This window comes from Pinus tabuliformis, chromosome 2_2 (assembly GCF_031772625.1).
Source record: "Pinus tabuliformis cultivar Carrire ecotype Pingquan chromosome 2_2, CPIR1, whole genome shotgun sequence".
NCBI classification, from domain to species: Eukaryota; Viridiplantae; Streptophyta; class Pinopsida; order Pinales; family Pinaceae; genus Pinus; species Pinus tabuliformis.
The window spans coordinates 98747962-98767865 of NC_142300.1; the positions used below are offsets into that span (position 1 = coordinate 98747962).

At 42.5% G+C, this 19904-nt stretch overlaps 1 protein-coding gene across 2 annotated transcripts in view; it reads left to right on the top strand.

The window, feature by feature from the left end:
* LOC149191584 (1,4-alpha-glucan-branching enzyme 2-2, chloroplastic/amyloplastic-like) overlaps positions 1-19904 on the top strand; it is a 425710-nt gene that overhangs the window by 229035 nt on the left and 176771 nt on the right. For both annotated transcript variants that reach the window (XM_089404340.1, XM_089404341.1), the window contains exon 15: positions 1080-1208. In XM_089404340.1, the coding sequence (XP_089260466.1) occupies positions 1080-1208 (129 nt within the window). The remainder of the gene's footprint in view (positions 1-1079; positions 1209-19904) is intronic.

Below are 19904 nucleotides of genomic sequence, written 5' to 3' on the forward strand. Positions count from 1 at the left end.
TGCAATGAAATGAGTTTAGGTTAAACGTGCAAGAAAACCTTAGAATTTTAGGTCAAGGATATGAAAGAAAACTCTATAATTTTAGGTTAAAAATATGCATGAAACTCTAGACATCTAGGTATTTTTGATGGCTGAAAATTGGATGTAAGCTAAACAAATCTCTAAATTTACCCTAAAACATGAAATGAAATATGATTTTACAAAATATGGTTGACGAAAAGGGAGAAGAATAGTGCTACTGCTTACTATATTTTTGGGGGCATCTGGGTCCAATTAAGGACTCCCTTGAAGAGATGTAAGTAGATATAGGGTTGTCCAGTACAAACCCTAGAAAATCACCTAGTACCTTACTAATAACATAAAGATGATTCAAGGGAAGATACGGTAATCTTCCAAGAGTTTTCAAAAGAGGGATTTGTTTAAGAAGAAATAGAGAGAATGGACCACCACCACCAATGAGAAGCACAATTACACTAGCGCTCATCCATAAACAAAATCCTCAACATATTGAGAGATTACTTACTCAAGAAACCGTTCAATCATTAAAACCATAGTCATGAATATCCATAAAAGGTAATGTCATCCACTAGACAATCTCCACATAATTTTGGTCAAGAAAGGAAGATTTTAGTGCCAAGTAACCCATTACGATTTAGAAGTTTAATTACATGTTTTAGTTGAACGTTGAATTTTATGTTCTTTATTCTCTATTTCTGCTTTTAGTGGTTCTCAGGAAGAGGGTATAATGTCCATTGTATATATCCTTCTGCTTTGGCATTTCTGATAGTAAATAATTTTCTGTAAATATAAGACAGTTTTCGAAAGAAAAACAACTATGCTTCAACTTATCATTATTGTGAAAACAATTACTCTGCTGATTAGTAGTTATTTATTGCTGAAATGTGTCTCCAATATCAGTTTGGAAATGAGGAATTTTCTCTTCAGTTGCATTGTTTGGCAGATCTCAGGACATGTTGACTGTTGGTCAATTGGATTCTGTTGGTCAATTTTAAATTTATTCGACTTGTCTGTATCAGCTCACTTTAATTTTTTTTCTGATGAGTTTTGGTCATATTCAGGTAGCATTCACTGGGAATTATGCTGAGTACTTTGGATTTGCTACTGATGTAGATGCTGTGGTTTATTTGATGCTGGTTAATGACATGATTCATGGTCTATTTCCCCAGGCGATAACAATTGGAGAAGATGTGAGTTATTTTGATTCACCTCTTTTCCGGGTTTTATTTGATTAGATTTCTTCCAAGGTTATGTTTTGTTGCTTGGAAGGAATTATAGGAAGGTCCTCAGCTGAAAGGACAGTGACTTGTCAAATTCCATGTCCTATTTATTACTGAATTTAGTCCAGCAATTAAACTTCAAGTAAAAGATAATATTAGTGGTCTCTGTGCTTGCTGGAAGAAACACAAAAAATAGAGTTAAATATTGAACATGATTATTTACCTGATCATACTCTAGCTTTGATCATTGCTGAATCACTAATATTCCTGTAGCCACATTCTTTACTTTACTTGCTAAATCTGTACTGAAAGTCATGTATCTTGCCAACATAACTGGAAGCATTTCCATTTTGCTGAATTCTGCATCTATCATCGCCTCTTTTATGTTCTCAATGACACTGCCGTCTGCTACAACAAAGAACGAAAAAGAAAGACAATGCCTTCTTATTTCCACTGCTTAGTGAGGCTTTGCAAAGGGTTACAATGCTCACTGTGTGCCAAGAAAGGCAGTAGAGAAACTGTTCATTATGTGTGGACATCGCTATTGCACTTCAAATGTGAGTATGAAAATGTGAGATTTACCAGATTTTATATGTGCCAAATAATGAAGAGAACCAACAGTAGTGTGCGGAGATGCCAACAGGATGTCCCCAGACCACTGGAACTTCAATTTTTAGCATATGTAAAGCTAGGTTGCACAAAACGTGGAAACATTTGTTTCTGAAATGGGTATGTCTGGAAAGATGATCCCCCAAAATGGAAACGTTGGGCGAAACACCACAGTAGTTATTATATAATTTTTTGACAAATAACTTAAACACTTTATTTTGCAAGAAAAGAAAGAATGAGACATATAATTTTATAAATGACATTTAAAAGGAAAACAAAGTTTATATTAACTCTCACAGATGATTACATGATGCAAAATCCAAAATTATTGTTCATATATGAGGCTATACATCCAAAATCAGCTTTTATGTCTGAAGCTGTAGGTGCTGAAAATGAAATAAAACATCAGCAAATACAAATACAATTTCATCTCTTAATAATCTTCTTCATCAACAAAAGTAGAAGAATGGTGCTTGTTCAGCAGAATTGGAGTATGGATTGATAAGAGATAAATGAGCTTATGGAGTGATTAGAGAAAATTTTCTGTGATTTTTTTTTGGGGAGCCATAAAAGGGCCCCACAACTTGTTAGGTAATTGAATGAGCCTACACAAACAAAATACCAGATCTGTGGGGCCGGGGGGCTGGATCCTCAAATCCCCAGGTCCGATATGGATTCAGATTCAGATCCACTGGAATCTGGCCAGGATCAACTCTGTAAACTGTACTCGATACATGTGAATTTTAAAATTATGGTGTAGTCTAATCTTGGTGGCTTGGACCCCAGTGGTGTTTGGCCCCCGAATTTTAAAATGATGGTGCATTTTTATCCTGATGATTTGGTTACCAATTCACTTTATAAATAAATATTTATTATTTAGTTTGGCCCACCAGTGAGTTCTCAACCTCACTATAGTCGACTACCATCCACCATATACCCTGTAGTCAAGTGCTCACGTAAATGACTTATCCCAAAGAAAAGGCCTGCCTGAAAGGTGCATAAATGCAGGTGAGATACAAGAGTGCATCATGCTCCCCCTCCCCCCCCCCCCCCCCCCCCCCCACACACACACACACATACACACATATACATATGTATGGGAATAGGGCATGGTTGTACAATGATAAAGCAGTTATTGCAGTGCTTGGGGCTCGGGGAAAAATAGGGCAGCAAGCTGGCAGTAAAGAAAAAACAGAGAATTCAATAATAGGGAGGAAAACAACGAGATTAACATCGATGAAAAGGGGTGAAGGCTCAAATTTGAGTCTTATGTGACAAACTGCGTAGCAGTCAAATTCTATCTAGGTCTACCTAAGTTTAGTTTGTTGGAATTGTAGATGTTACCCTTGGAGGAGAGGACCTGGGTTAGGGCCTATTGCGGAAGGTAGAGACATAATTTGTCTCACGGAAACTCATGAACATGATGGTTGCAAAACTCCTGTGTTTGATGGTTATTTGAAGTTAGCAGTTTGGAACAAGGTAGCAGAAAATGGCAAAGGATGTGGGGGAATACTAGTTTTAGTAAAAGAAAAAGAAGGCCGTCACATTCAGTTAATGAAAGAAGATGCAAATAAACAATATTTATGGTTCAAAATATCAGGAATTGCAACATGTTTTGCCCCTCAAGTCTCAAAAACTTACAAAAATAAGCGGCTAGACAACAAGGATCCGTATGCAGCTTTAAAGCAAGATATTTCCGCATACTCTCAGTAGGGAGAAGTTCTTTTATTGGGAGATTTTAATGCTAGAACAAAAAATCAGCAAGCTAGTATTCTTTGTTGCAAAGAGGATCACAATCCTATTTGGCTCACTGAAGAGGAGAATCCCCAATGGGTGAGGATTTGGGGTTGTTCCCCTCCTCAGAAAATGCTGAAACTCTGGAATCGGATTCTGCTCAGAAAACCTAGAAAAATCCAAAAATCTTTTCTGAAATGGCTGACCCCCGAAAATCTCCCCCTTGAGGACCCACACATTCCCTCAAGGCTCTGCACTGCCACTGAAATAAGCCCACCACAACTCTGTCTGAAACTCATCCAAAATCCTCCAAAAAAGCAAGGGCTGATCCCTTGCTCAACCTCCCAGCACAAATCCCCTTGCAAAACCTCAATCCATAACTACTCCCAGAAAGAAGTGCGTCATCCCTCTCAAGACTGCGCAGTCATCCAAGATGCCCAATCCTCCTGCCAAATGTTGATGAAACTACTGCAAAAATACTAATGGAAATACCTTGCCCGAGCAGGCACTTGAAGTCCCCCGGGGCTAAGGGTGAGATCTCCGAACGGAGACACTTAATGCACTAAACATTGCTGTAGACTAGCTAAACAGCCAGCGTGCTCTAAGTCGAAGTGACCAGCTCAATTGCAGATAATCGAATGCCAAAATGAGGAGGCTCCTCTCTCCTTTATAGCATTGGCCTCTCTCAATCCCAAGGCTCACCTCCTCCAACGTAGCTTTCCTCTTGCCATGTGTTTCTCAGCATCTGCGTAGTCACTCCAAGTGTCTACGTGGGCCCCTCCTCTATGTGGTTCTTTGGCCCCCCTTGGCTCACCTTTTAAGTTACAACGTTGTGCTACTAGGGGGTGTCTTTATTCATGAAGTGAGTATGTCCCCCTCTCCTCACCTTTTTATTTATAAATAGCTATAGAAGGCAAAATTGAGAAAAATCGAATATTCCAATTAGCCATGTCTAATTAGGAATATTGCAGTCTCCCCGGCAAAATTTTGCTTGTCCTCAATCAACTGAAGTGATGGATGCTGCAAGATCTTCTCACTCTCCCAAGTGGCATCCTCATCCAGTAAATTCTTTTACCTCACCAAGAATTCCCGGACTGTCCTGTTCCGCAGCCGCCTCTCCCTGGTATCAATAATAGCCTCTGGTTGCAACAACAAATGCCCCTCATCATGTGTGGGCGGTAGCTCATCTGTCACTGTCACATGCTGTCCCAATGCCTTCTTCAGGCATGATACATGAAAAATGTTATGAATCTTGCTGCCTTGGGGCAACTCCAACTCATATTCAACCTGTCCAATCCTGCGTATCACCCTGTATGGCCCATAAAAGCGGGGCTTGAGCTTCTCAGCCCCCTTCTGCTTCAGTGACGACTATCGGTATGGCTATAATCGTAGGTAGACCAGGTCCCCTACCTCAAACTGTCTCTCCACCTGACCCCTGTCAGCATATAGCTTCTGCTGGTTCTGCGCTGTAGACATATTATCCTTGAGAGCTCGGAGAATATCCCGACTCTCTTGGATCCAAATCTTGGCTCTCGGAGCCTTGCTAGCACCAAACATCACGTCAGCAAAAGATAAAGGATGATACCCATACAAAGCATAAAATGGTGACATACCGATGGACATGTGATGAGTAGTGTTGTAGCAGTACTCCCCCAGATGCAGCCACTTCAGCCATGCTCGCTGCTGCCCACTGACATAGTTACGCAAGTAGCCCTCCAGCCACTTGTTAACTATCTCTGTCTGTCCATCCGTCTGTGGGTGATAACTGGTACTAGGTGTCAACTCCGTCCCCACCAACCGGAAAAGCTCCTGCCAAAATCTGCCCATGAAACGGCTGTCCCTGTCACTGGTGATGGTCTTGGGAAGACCATGTAACCTGAAAATCTCTTTGAAGAACAGCTCGGCCACCTGCGCTGCTGTGTAGTGTGTGGATATGGCGAAAAAGTGTGAGTACTTTGTCAGCCGATCAACGACGACCAAGATGCAATCCTTGCCCTATACCATGGGCAACCTTGTGATGAAGTCCATCGTAATACACTCCCATTTCCCCTTCGGGATGGGAAGAGGCTGAAATAGTCCTGCTGGATGGTTCATCTCCCCCTTGTTCCTCTAGCAAACATCGCACTCTCGGACATGCTGGAGTACGTCCTCCTTGAGGCCCTTCCATGTGAACCTCTCTCTAATGGCCCTGTAGGTTTTGGTAAACCCTTGATGACCTGCCAATGGTGAATCATGTGATGCTTGTAGTATTTTCTTCTTGAGTTGAGACCCCTCAGTCAAGAAGATCCGGTCCCTGTAGTAGATGATCTCATCGACCACCCTGTACCTGTCATTCGCCACTTGCCCATCCAGAACCTCACATGCAAATCTGTCTTTGGAGTACTCTACTAAGAGTTGAGCCCTCCAGTCTGCATCCAAGCTCATAAGAGACAACGTAGCTGGCCTACGTGAAAGGGCATCTGCTACCACGTTGTTCTTACCCTTGACATATTCAATGTCAAAGCCATATGCTTGGATCTTGTTGATCCACTTCTGTTGCCTCTCTTGTAGCTGCTTTTGCTCCAAAAAGAACTTGAGGCTGTTGTGGTCAGTCTTCACCCTGAACCTGCTATCCACCAAATATTGCTGGTACTTAGCCAATGCATGCATGATGGCCAACATCTCCTTGTCGTATATAGAATACAACCTCTCGTGCGGAAGGAGCTTCCGGCTCTCAAAGGCTATAGGGTGACCTCCCTGCATCAATACTGCGCCAATCCCTTCTCCCGATGCATCACACTCCAAAACAAATGGCTGCGTAAAATTTGGCAACGCAAGCACTGGGCAGCTGCTCATAACCTCCTTGAGCCTGTCAAAGGCTCGCTGCGTTGTATCCGACCAACTAAATGCTCCCTTCCTCGTCAAATCTGTCAGGGTGCAGCAAGCTGTGAGAAACCCTTGACGAACTTTCGGTAGTAAGTACAAATGCCAGTGAATCCTCGAAGTTCCGTTATGTTTCTTGGCTCCGACCAATCTCTGATGGCCTTGATCTTCTCCTTGTGGACCCTCACTCCGTCCACTCCTATGATATGTCCCAAGTATAACATCTTCGTCAACCCGAACTCACATTTGGAGAGCTTGGCATAGAACTGCTGCTCCTCCAAGATGCACAATACTGTCTCAATGTGCTGGAGATGCTCCTCCCAAGTCTTGTTGTAGATGAGGATATCATCAAAGAATACCAACACAAACTTCCTCAAGTGACCGCAGAAGATGTGATTCATGTAAGACTGGAATGTAGCTGGGGCGTTGGTTAGCCCGAAAGGCATCACCAAAAACTCAAAGTGCCCATAGTGACACCTGAAGGCGGTCGGGAATATCCTGTTCCCTCACGCGAATCTGATTGTACCCAGATCTCAAATCAATCTTTGAGAAGAACTGGGCTCCTCTGAACTCATCCATCAACTCATCGATCCTAGGTATGGGGTACCTGTTCTTTAGGGTCTTCTTGTTCAAGACCCTGTAGTCAATGCACATCCTCAATGTGCCGTCCTTCTTCTTTACCAACGCCACGGAAGAAGCAAAAGGACTCGTGCTCTGCCGAATGTGTCCAAGAGCTAGCAACTCCTGAATGGCCCACTCAATCTCATCCCGATAGGCTTTGGGATGCCTATAGGGGGTAGTAATCACTGCCTGTATGCCCTGCTCAAGCTCAATGGTGTGCTCAAACCCCCGGTCCGGTGGCTGTCTTGGCAGAATCTCCCCAAATACTATGGCATACCGGTCAAGGATGGACTGTATCTCTAGGTGCACTGTCTGCCCTGTAGTCCCTGCCTTCGATGCACGCAGTTCCACTGCCCACACTATGTCTCCCTTCTGAAAGACTGCCTCCATCGGTTGAGTTGAAACAGTCTGAGGCGGGTATGTGTGCTGTCCCCGTATCTTCTTATGCCTCCCTGTCTTCTCATCATCCCACTCCATCTCTAAGGCCTTCCATTCTGTAGTGACCTTCCCTAGAGTGATGAGCCACTGAACACCCTATGTTGGTGTCCGAAATATTAACCATGAAGAAGTGGTCAGTCAGTGTGTAGGTGCCCATCGTCACTGATAACTCTGGAACATAATGAGCACACATGATGGTCTGATCTCCTGGGACCAAGACTGAAAATCCATCGAAGCTCTCTGTCGGTATACCTCTCTGCTCAACCATCTGTGCATCGATAAGTTGTGGGTGGCCCCACTGTCAACTAAAACTGATACTCGCTGGCCACGTACTGTCCCCCGTACGCGCAATGTCAAATAATTGGGAACTCCTCGCAATGCTACAAGGGCTCCTCCAGTAGGTGCAAAAGCTGCACCACCTGCTGGTGGTGGTGGAGGCGGCAAAGGACCCTGCATAGCATGACAATCTCCTTCATCCACATCATCCTCCTCATCTTCTTCCCTGTCGCTCTCAGAGAAGACCTCAATAAAATGTGCTTTGCTAGCAGCACATCTATGTCCTGGTGCCCACGGTTCCTGACAGGTGAAGCACAACCGCTTCTTCTTCAACACCCTCCTGGCATCATCATCAATCTGTACTCGTCCTGGATTCCCCTTCGGAGGCGGAATCCTCACATCCTTCCCCTTAGGTTGAATAGCCTGTCGCTGGGGGTAAGGTGTCCGGGTCCTGGGTAAGACATCCTGTAAGTCCCGGGTCCTGCTAATAGCATCCTAAAGGGTGGTTGGTCTAGCGGATCTGACTAGACCCAGAAGTGGCTCTGCTAACCCCTCAACATACATGTAGATCCTCTATGCCGTGGATAGATCTGACACCATCACTGAAACCCTCAAAAAGTCCGCAATGTAGGTCTTTGGGCTCCCTGTCTGTTTGAGCCTCATCAGCTCAACAAAGTGCTGTTCCGGATCCCTTCGGTCAAACCTCTCCATCAACCTCCTGGTGAACTTGGCATATGTCGTCACTGTGGAATGCCCGAGTGTAACCACCCCATGGAACCACCAATCCTAGGCCTCACCATCCAAATGTAATGTGGCCACCTTGATGGCCTCTGTCTCCGGCATCTAGTTAAGTTGGAAGTAAATGTCCAGCTTCTCCACCCAAGACTTTGCTGAACTGTTTGATGAACCATCAAACGTAGGCAAGTGGAATCTACTAGCTGCACGGTGGGTGTCACCATCATGATAATGCCGGTACCCTCTGTGATGGTCATGGGGTCTACTATCCTGCTGGAGCTGAACAAAGTCTCTAAATGAGAGAGCCTCCCTGAACTCCGGCCCATAGGCCTGGTATTCTGCAAAATAATCGCCCATATGACCAGGCTTTGCCTCCTGCTGGGCTTCGGCCCCAATGTCTGCTCCTAATAAAGTGGGCATGGTAGAACGTGTAGGGGCATGTGAGGCCACCTGCTGAGTAGTATCACGCTGCTCTGGCAAATGGTGGGATGTGCCCGATCCCTCACCAACCTAGAAAACCTGTGGGCTCTCACGCTGTCTAGCCTCTACTGCCGTGAATCTCTGTCCCATCACCTCAATTTGCCTCGACAGATCCTGTACTGATTTGAGGAGCATGTCCGCAAATCTCTTCCCGTCATCATCTGCCATTAGATTCTCCTGCTCTACGTCCACCACAGGCTCCTCCTGTCCTGCGTCCACCACAGGCTCCTCCTATTCTGCGTCCACCACCGGAACACAATCTCCCTCTCCGTAGGTGTTCTCCAACCTACGCCTAGCGTCTCTGTATCTCCTACCTCTGTAACAGATATAGGGCTTTTCCCCCGGTGTCATAGACTACTAGCTCCACAGGCTGAGCCAGATGTATGCTCTGATACCACTGTAATATCCCTTATCAGGAATATTCCTCAAGCACAAGCAAACTCCAACCAGAGATGGACTGGGAGGGCATTTACCAGATATGCCGCCTCTGAAAAGAGGATGAGATCTGGAGGCTACCTGGCCCTTTCCAGACTATGTCTAAGGGTATAGCAGAAAACACACAAGTGGTATAGTAGCTGGGAAGCTCAAAGAGATAAAAATAACAATGGTGCAACATATAACAATATAGCCATAAGCAGATACTCAAGAAATGTAGAGAGAAATGCTAAGCCATTTTATTATACTGAGTAATAGAATGAGTACAGGAGGTGATTAGAAAGATGGCACCTCGACTTGCACAAGACAAGTGAAGAAATACACTCAGAATAGAAAAGGAATGGCCTCTCTCTGAATTGCGTCCAAGCTGCTGGAGAACTGTCGTGCTGATGCTGCTGCTAGAAATCAAATGAGGATTTGGGGCTGTTCCCCTCCTCAAAAAATGCTGAAACTCTGGAATTGGATTCTACTCAGAAAACCCAAAAAACCTAGAAAGCTTTTTTGAAATGGCCGACCCCCAAAAATCGCCCCCTTGAGGACCCATGCAATCCCTCAAGGCTCTGCGCTGCCATTGAAATAAACCCACCACAACTCTGTCTGAAACTCAGCCAAAATCCTCCAAAAAAGGAAGCGCTGATCCCCTGCTCAACCTCCCAGCACAAATCCCCCTGCAAAACATCAATCCAGAACTGCTCCCAGAAAGAACTGCGTCATCCCTCTCAAGACTGCGCATCCTCCTGTCAAATGTTGATAAAACTATTGCAAAAATACTGATGGAAATACCTTGCCCAAGCAGGCACTCGAAGTCCCCCGTGGCTAAGGGTGAGATCTCCGAATGGAGACACTCGATGCACTAAACAGTGCTGTAGACTAGCTAAACAGCTAGCGTGCTCTAAGTCGAAGTGACCAGCTCAAATGCAGATAATCGAATGCCAAAATGAGGAGGCTCCTCTCTCCTTTATAGCATTGGCCTCTCTCAATCCCAAGGCTCATCTCCTCCAATGTACCTTTCCTCTTGCCACGTGTTTCTCACCATTTGCACAGTCACTCCAAGTGTCTACATGGGCCCCTCCTCTACGTGGTTCTTTGGCCCCCCTTGGCTCACCTTTTAAGTTACAACGTTGTGCTACTAGGGAGTGTCTTTATTCATGAAGTGAGTATGTCCCCTCTCATCACCTTTTTATTTATAAATAACTATAGAAGGCAAAATTGAATATGTCGGGCCAGGCAGTAACTCCACAAAACAAACAACTGATTCGTATATTATTCCATAGGTAGGTCATTGTTATATACAATATGAGTGATTGTTCAATTCATCTCCCGATGACTGTTCACATTCCTAATTTATTTATTTACACAAAATTCCCCCAATCATGAAGATTAGTTGTCAACATTCCCCCCCTAATCCGAAGGGATGTTGGTGAGTCCAAGCATCATTCTGAATCGTTCAAGCTTTTCCCTTCCAAGTGCTTTGGTGAAGATGTCTGCAATTTGCTCATTTGTGGAACAATGACGTAGATGGATTGTTTTGGCCTCAACATGATGTCGAATCAGATGATATTTAGTATTGATATGCTTTGTTCGATCATGGAACTTTGGGTTCTTGGCCAACTTTATTGCAGAGGTGTTGTCAATCATGACTGGAGTTGATTGTACTTGTTTTACCTGCAAATCTTCAAGAATTTTCCTGAGCCACACAATTTCTTTCGTTGCTTCAGCTGCTGCCACGTATTTTGCTTCTGTCGTGGAATCTGCTGGAACTGATTATTTGCGTGATCTCCAGGAGACAGCTCCTGATCCAAGACTCATTGCATATCCTGAAGTAGATACCCCAGTTTCTTTGTCTCCATTGAAGTCTGAATCAGAGTATCCAATCAAGTTGAAGTCGTCCACCTGTGTATACTTGATTCCAAGGTCTTGAGTTCCCTTCAAGTACCTTAGAACTCTTTTTGCAGCGGACCAATGTCCCTCACAAGGCTTTTGCATAAACCAGGAGAGGGTTTCAACAACAAATGAAATGTCTGGTCTGGTATTAGCGAGGTAGATGAGACTTCTTACAAGCTGTCTATACTTTGTTGCATCCTCAAATTCCTTTCCTTCAATAGATGTGAGCTTTAAGTTTTGTTCCATTGGAGTAGTAAGAGGATTGCACTCTGTCATGCCCAGTGTTACTTGGGAGCGGGAGCGGGAGCAGGGAGCGGGAGCGGAAGCGGGAGCGGGAGCGACCATTTTCAGAAGCTCCCGGTTTGGGAGCGAATTGGGGAGCGATTTTTTAAAAATATATATATTTTTTATATTTTTTAATTTTTGATACATATATGTCAACAAAAACATGTAGAATGATGAAATAGACATAAAAAACATAAAAAAACATAAATTGATCATTGAACCATATCACATCAATCATCTAGAAATTATAATCGTCATCAACCTTAGTAAAATAATAAATTAAAATAACATTCAATTCAATAACATTTATCATCATTGATCACCAAAGTAACAAGTTGTACTTGTAAGCCAAGTTTAACCATTACAAGAAGTAATATCGAAGATATTTCTAAGTCCTAACTTCTAACTGTTAACATGATATGAAATGTTAAAAATTTATAAAATGAAACATGAATAATGAGATGAAATGAAACAACTTTAGTCTTTCACAAAGCATCATATTCATAATTCACAATCATTACCAATGAGTTATAATTGCCAAGGCCCAACTTCAAACTTCAAATTTTCATTGTCACAGTCACCAGTGATATAATGTTTACAAAAAATATCATAATGTCATAATGATATGAAAGAGTCAAGAGTCAAGAGTCAAGGACTCAAAACTCAACACTGAACAGTTATGAAAACTAAAGTGACAAGTCACAAGTCTAATAGAAACTAAAAAAGACAAGTAAACTGTAAATCTACAAGTGGCCCTTGCCACGAGAGTCTCCAGGAGTATAAGTAGGTCTTGGCGGTCTTCTAGGAGTCTCCCGCCCAGACCGACGACCAGAACTAGAGCCTCCACGCGAGGGTGTCGATGGAGGTGGCGACAGCAATGGAACAAGACTCGGGCCCCGAGAACTGGATGGTGGAGGTGGAGGTGGCATGGCTGCTGCAGCTGCTTCAGCTTCATCCCGTACAAGCTCATCTTCTAGTTCTTCCATATGTACAATGCCATCTTCCAAATTGTCGTCCTCAGGGTGATTGTCCCAAATTTTATATGTGGGATCTTCATTAGCCCGATCACAGTAATGGCTCAACAACCTCAAATTGTAGTGCACATAAACCAAGCTTTCTGCTCGGTTTTCGTTGAGCCTGTTTCTTTTCACATTATGTATATAACTGTAGGTGCTCCAACACCTCTCTGCAGAAGAAGAATTTACAACCTGTGCAAGAACTTTCAATGCCAATTTTCGCAAAAGTCCGTCGCCGCCATATGTTTCCCACCATGTGAGAGAATCAAATTTATCTTTGTCGTCCATTGCATGGAAGTTACCATACAAACCACTGCCAGTGAAGTATCTGCCTATTTCAAGGCGCACAGCTGCACATTCCTCCCTGTCAGGCACCAACTTTTCTAATGCATCCAGATATCCTTTAGTTACCTCTCGATCTAAATGGGGTTTGGTCCTAACACCACCCCCTGCTGCAGGTTTGCCCAACCAAGAATCTGAGTAGTATTTTGGCGTAAGGATATACGCCAAGCAATGTAGTGGAAGGTTAAGCCTTTTCCACCGTTGACACACACAATCGTGAATCAGATTGTACAAGTCGGGATCTCTGTTATTAACAATGTCTTTTATTTCCCCCAACATGGTATCCATTTGCTCATACACCTCACCAATCACTGGTTTGTCTGTATCTGCAAACCGAATCATGTTATAAATTGGCTTGGTGAAATCCAATACCTGTCTCACAGTTGTCCAAAACTGCCCATCAAGAGCGGCCTCCTCCACCGTTTCAAAACCTGCAATGTCAGCTACATTTGTAGCCCTTTCCTTTAACACCTGCCAATTTGGACTTGATACCATGCTAGCTAAACCCTCTCTTACCTTCAAAAGGCGCCTGAAGGTGAGGTAATAGCTACCAAATCTAGTCCTTGCAATCTTCAGCAACTCCAATCTCGAGTGACTGCGGAAAAGGCCATGGGTATTGCTATGATTTGTAATAAATTTTATCATTTTTTTTCCTTTCTTGTACAAATCACCAATCCATTGGTATTGTTCATTTTTGTTTTTGACAATATCATGCAACAGAAGGTTCAATGTGTGAACCAAACATCCAGACCAAAATATGTTCGGGTATCTATCCTCAATAATTGCTCCCGCTGCCTTACAATTAGGAGCATTATCAGTGATGACTTGGATGACATTGTATGGGCCAATACGCTCAATTGTTTCAAGCAATGCTTCTGCAATGTTGATAGCGGTCTTGAACTTGTCTGAGTAATCATGTGCAGCTAGAAAAATGGGACCACTTCGGGACACAGCGAGAACACTTATCAATGGCTTGCCTTTTACATTTGTCCATCCATCAGATACAATGGACACCCCATTGTCAGTCCAAGAACTTGTCATTTTATTCAAAGAGTGTGATATTTTTGCTTTTTCATGATCAAGGCCAACTGTTCTTGCCTTGTCATACCCAGGGCTCTTGTATCCTTTAGGGGCATCATTTATGGCAGAAACCATTTCGTGCCAATAAGGTGAGCGTAGAACATTGAATGGTATCCCATTTGTATAGAGGAACCTGTAAATTTTTGAATCCACATCATTCCTACACCCCTCATCAAGGAAATCTGATATGGTTCTACGGCGTAAAGATGATGACCCTGAGCCTCCATGTCCATATCCACTGCCTTGGGAGGATGCTGAAGGAGTTCTTTGTGAGCTTTCAAAGAAACCCCTTGATCTTTTTGCTTTGTATTGGGCGTCCTCCTCTTCCTTTATGTATTTGGCTCTATCTTCTGTTGACACCTTGTCGCAAGTTCTGATTCCTATTTGTTTCTCTCCATCCCATGCCCTTTTCCCGCAAAGGTGTATTCTCAAACGGGTGTATGAGCCTGTGAAATCAGAATTGCAATGGGGGCAATGAAATTTAGTGGTTCCACCCCCTCTCCCTGCTTCAGGCCTCTGAACATATTTCCACAATGGAGTTTGGTCTTGTTTAGTTTTTTGACCCTCATGTTCACCCTCCTCCACATCCTCCTCACTGGGGTTTTCACCTATTTGACTTCCTCCGGCTTCTTCATCCACCTCTTCAGTTTCAGGCCCCCTCCGTTTCCTACTCTCCACCACCATAATAACCAGAAAAGGGACCAGGAAGAGGAAAATGCCAATAAAAATCCCCAGGTCCATCGTGTTTGATGTTTGTAGGGTTTGAGTCTTGAATCTGCAAATTAATTTAGTTTATTGGGATTAATTTATTTAATTTATTAATTTAATTTAAATTAATGATCTTTAAACTCAAACAGGTAAATTAAACTAACCAAACTAACCACCTAACCAGCTAAACTAACTAAATGATTAAGTTACTTACCTCTGCAAGCTTGCTCCTCGCTCCTTGGCACTTGCTCCTCGCTCCTCAGCTCTGGCTCCTTGCTCCTCAGCTCTTGCTCCTTGCTCCTTTGCTCTCAAACTCAAGCTCAATCTCATTGAAATGATTTTGTTTTGGCCCATTGGGCTTATAAATCCAAAAAAATAAGTTAAATTTTTTGTTTTTTTCGGGTCCGCGGAATTTTTTTCCGCCGAATCGCTCCCGAATTTTTAAAATTCGCTCCCGGAGCGTTTTTTAATGCCCGGGAGCGATCAGGGAGCGATCGCTCCCCGATCGCTCCCGGGCATTAAAAAGCGCTCCGGGAGCGCGGGAGCGATCGCTCCCTGAAGCGCTCCCTCACAGACCAGGGAGCGCAAATTTTTTTACGGGAGCGCGCTCCCGAAAATCGCTCCCGTCCGGGAGCGATTTGGGGAGCACGCTCCCGACCCGCTCCCGCCCGGAGCGCGCTTCGGGAGCGGGTTCGAAGGGGGGGGGGCGCTCCCCCGCATCACTGGTCATGCCAAACCTGTTCAACAAATCTCCAATGTATTTCTTTTGAGAAAGAAATATGGACTTTGGATGTTGGGTTACTTTAATGCCAAGATAGTAATGAACATAGCCCAAATCAGTCATTTTAAAACTTTTCCCCAATTCCTTCTTTATGGCTGCAATGTAGCTTTCATTGTTCCCTATCATTAAAAGATCATCTACATATACCACAAGATATACAACTGTTTTGCCAACTTTCTTGACAAATAAAGTTGCATCATCAAGATCAAAATGATTGAAGTTGAGTTTCAAAAGATGCTCAGTTAGTTTTTCATACCAGGCTCGTGGTGCTTGTTTGAGGCCATACAAGGACTTCACAAGTTTGCATACTTTATGTTCATGTCCTTTAACAGCAAATCCTTCAGGCTGGGACATAAAAACATTCTCTTTTAGATCTCCATTCAAGAAGGCAATTTTTACATCCATTTGATGGACTTTCCAACCATTCTGAGCTGCTAGTGCAAAGAGTGTCCGGATGGTGGCCCATTTTGCTATGGGGGCAAAAGTTTCCTCATAATCGACCCCTTCCTTCTGTGCAAAACCTTTTGCCACAAGCCTAGCTTTGTGCTTGTCAAGTGAGCCATCAGCTTTGTACTTGTTCTTGTAGACCCACTTGCAGCCAATTGGTTTGGTTCCAAATGGAGGATCAACCAGCTTCCGAGTGCCGTTCTTTATGAGGGCATCATACTCCTTTTGTATCGCTTCTTTCGAGTTATCATGAGAAGCAGCTTCTTTGAAGGAAGTTGGTTCAAAATCTGTAGACAAGTTCAATTCACAATCATAAGAAAGATCCATATCAACAGGTGAATTAGAGTCATCTACATCACCTCCATTTTGTCGGTTTGAATTTCTGGTTCTTGTTTTTCCAATTTCATCAGGATGAACACTTTCAAGTGTCTTCGTCAGCCACTTTGGGGGGACCTTTTTGAGATGGTCCAGGCTGCTCTGTTGATTGAGTTGGGACTGAATCAAGATTGAGTCTCCCAATTCTATCAATTACATCACTTAAAGCATCATCCGTTGTTGGAGTTTCAGTCGAGGGAGAGTGTTCTTCAGAAGAAGATTCCACATGTTGATATAGAATAGGGATCCCCCCTTCAAGATGTGGAATCTGATTATCAAATTCTTGAAATGATTTTGTTTTTGCGAATCTATCCAAGCGATCAAGTTGCCACTCAACAATATTGTCAGATTTGGATGATTCAAGAAAAATTACATCTCTAGATGCAACAAATTTCTTATTTACTTCATCATAGAGGTGGTATGCTTTGGAGGTGTTTGAATACCCCAGGAAGATACACTTACGACTTCTAGCAGCAAGTTTGTTTCTATGTACCTTTGGTATCAAAGCATAACAGGTGGAACCAAAGATCCTGAGATGTTTTACCGAAGGAACATGTCCATACCATAATTCATAAGGAGTCTTGTTTCTTATAGCATTAGATGGACATCTTTTCTTTATATATGCAGCACATAGAACAGCATCAACCCAAAACATTATCTTTACATTTTTGAAGAAAAGCATGGATCGTACCATATTCAAGATTGTTCTATTCATTCTTTCAGCTACACCATTCTGTTGGGGATTATAAGGCACAGTTGTTTGATGTTTGATCCCATGTTGGCGAAGATAGTTTTCAAATTCATTTGATGTATATTCTTTTCCATTATCAGTGCGAATAGCCCCAATATGAGATTGTGCATCATTTTCAATCCATTTATGAAAATTCTTGAATGTTTGGAAAGCATCAGATTTGTTCTTCAATAAATAAACCCAAGACATTCTGGTGTAATCATCAATAAATGTCATGATATATTTATTTCCATTTGCAGAAGGAACATGCATTCGACCACATAAATCTGAATGAATGAGTTCAAGCTTCCTATGTGCTCTTGAATGTGAATCATGAAAAGACTGTTTGCTATGCTTTCCTAGAATGCAAGCATCACATTGCTTATGTTTCCTAGGAATTGTAGGCAAACCAACAACACCATTTTTCTTCAATAAGCAGAGACTATCATAGTTTAAATGTCCAAATCTAGCATGCCATAATAAACTTGATGGAAGTGTACCTTCTTCATGATGCGAAATATATGAGAAATGTTGTGCATGAGCAGAGGTTCCTTGCAGTTTGAGAAGCCTTTCTTCTTCTATTCCCCTCATGACAAGTGAGTGGTCAGATGCTTTTCTTACCTCAAGCTTGCCATTAAATATATGAATGGAGTGACCTTGCTAGTGGATGTGGACCAAGGACAAGAAGTTTCTCTTGAGCTGTGGGAGATATAGAACATGATCCAGAAGAAAGTCTGGAAGACCAGGTAGTTTAAGCCTGATTGTGCCAAGCCCTGATGGCTTGATTTTTGACTGATCTGCAAAGTATACTGCTCCATCAACATTGTCAGTGAAATCTTCAAAATAATCTTTTCTGAGTCATGTGACAGGTTGCTCTTGAATCAAGCAACCAATCATTTTTCGAAGAAGCAAGTGAAGCATTAAACAAATCTTCATTTACTCCAATGTTACATTGTGCCTCAATATAGTGAGTGGATTCAGGTGCTTTACCTTTGTCTGTATCATCAGTTTTACCTTTCTGTTGGTTTCTTTTCTGCTCAATTTTGTCCCATGGTAGCTTGCATGTAGAGGCATCATGTGATCCATTTCTTTTGCAGAGAATGCAGTGTAAGTCTGCCTTTTCTCCTTGAGAATGTCTGCGCCCCTTGCCTCTGAAATATCTTCCTCTTCCTCTTCGTCCACCTCTTCCTCTTGTAGAATCTTGAGCAGGATGCTTTTCTTTATGAGCAAGGCACACAGTCTTTTCAGAAGATTCAGGGGCTGTCTTCTTTCCAAAGGCTTTTTCTCTTTCAGCAAACTTTTTCACAAGAGAGTCAAAGGTTATATCTTTAAGATTTCCATTTGCTTGTAAAGACTCAAGATAATTGGAGTAAGTAGGATGGAGTGCCTTGAGAAAAGCAATAAGAGAGATATCCAACTCAACTTTAGTGGATTTGATATCATGCATTATAGACTTTACTTCAGATGCAAGAGCAAGAGGATCATTATTTTTCAGTTCAAGAGTGAAGAGTTTAATCATGAGTTGAACAACTTCAAGTGCAGAATGTGAGTCATAGAGTTCTTTAAGCTTTTGTAAAGCTTCAAAGGCAGTTGAATATGATGAAATATGGCGACTCACCTCTTTATTTACAGATGCTGCGATTAATGCATAGGCTTTGCTGTTCTTGTTTTCCCAAATGATGAGCTCTTTGTCTGAGGTAGGCTATACTGGGTCATTGTCTCCTTCTCCGACACACACTCCTTTCCACAACTCATTGAAGATGAGGGCGTGTTTTATCATCCGGGACCATTCAGGATAGTTCTCCTTGCCAGTGAGAACTTTTCCTACCATAGAGATGATTGAATGCATTCTGTAAAAAAAAATACTTCTCCTGATAGAAAAAATACTTCTGCTGATATACGGTGAAATTGTACTCAAAAGGGCAAAAAGATTTCAAATACTTTATGCACTATGTTTTCTTCAAATCCCTCCAATGTTTATAAAAACATCCTCATATAATATATCCAACATATAACTGGACCATACTATAAACTCAGTTCATATTCCATATATACGCTGGACCATTCAATGCATTCAATAAAACAGTGTTAATATTCCACAGCGCACAACATTTCAACAAGTTCATATATAGCGCACAGCAGTTCATATTCCATATATACCAATCAATAAAATGTTATGGGACAACGTTATTACCATATACCAACTCTGATATAATACTCAAACAGCGTTGATAGCATATACCAACTCTGATATAACAGGCCCCTTCAACGCATTCAACGCAGTTCAATACCATATACAAAAGCGGTGTATTACCATTCAACAAAACTGCAGTTCAATTGTTATGGAAAGGTGTATACCATTCAACGTTCAATAAAACTCAACAGCGTTAAAACTCAAACGCATGGGCATATATCGCTGTAGTTCAACGCAAGAAAAATTCAACACTTGCTGGACTCCATTCAATATATATACAATGTTACGCAATAAACCGTTCAATATATACGCATTCAATAAACCGTTCAACGTATACGCTGTTACACAATAAACTATTGAACGCATTCAATAATTCAAACGCTGTGTTGAAATACCATTCAACGTATACTATTCAGGTTCAACGCTGAGATAACCATAGAGACTGTGCTATCTCTGCGTGGCTTAGCAGATTCAACAGCGTTCAAATGAGCACCCGTTTGGTAAGCTTCAACAACGTTCAAATGATTCAGCCACAATCAATGCAATATGCATTCAAACTTCAAACGTTGATACCAAAACGCATTCAACTTCATAAGGCATTCAAACAACTGCGTTCAACTTCATAACGCATTCA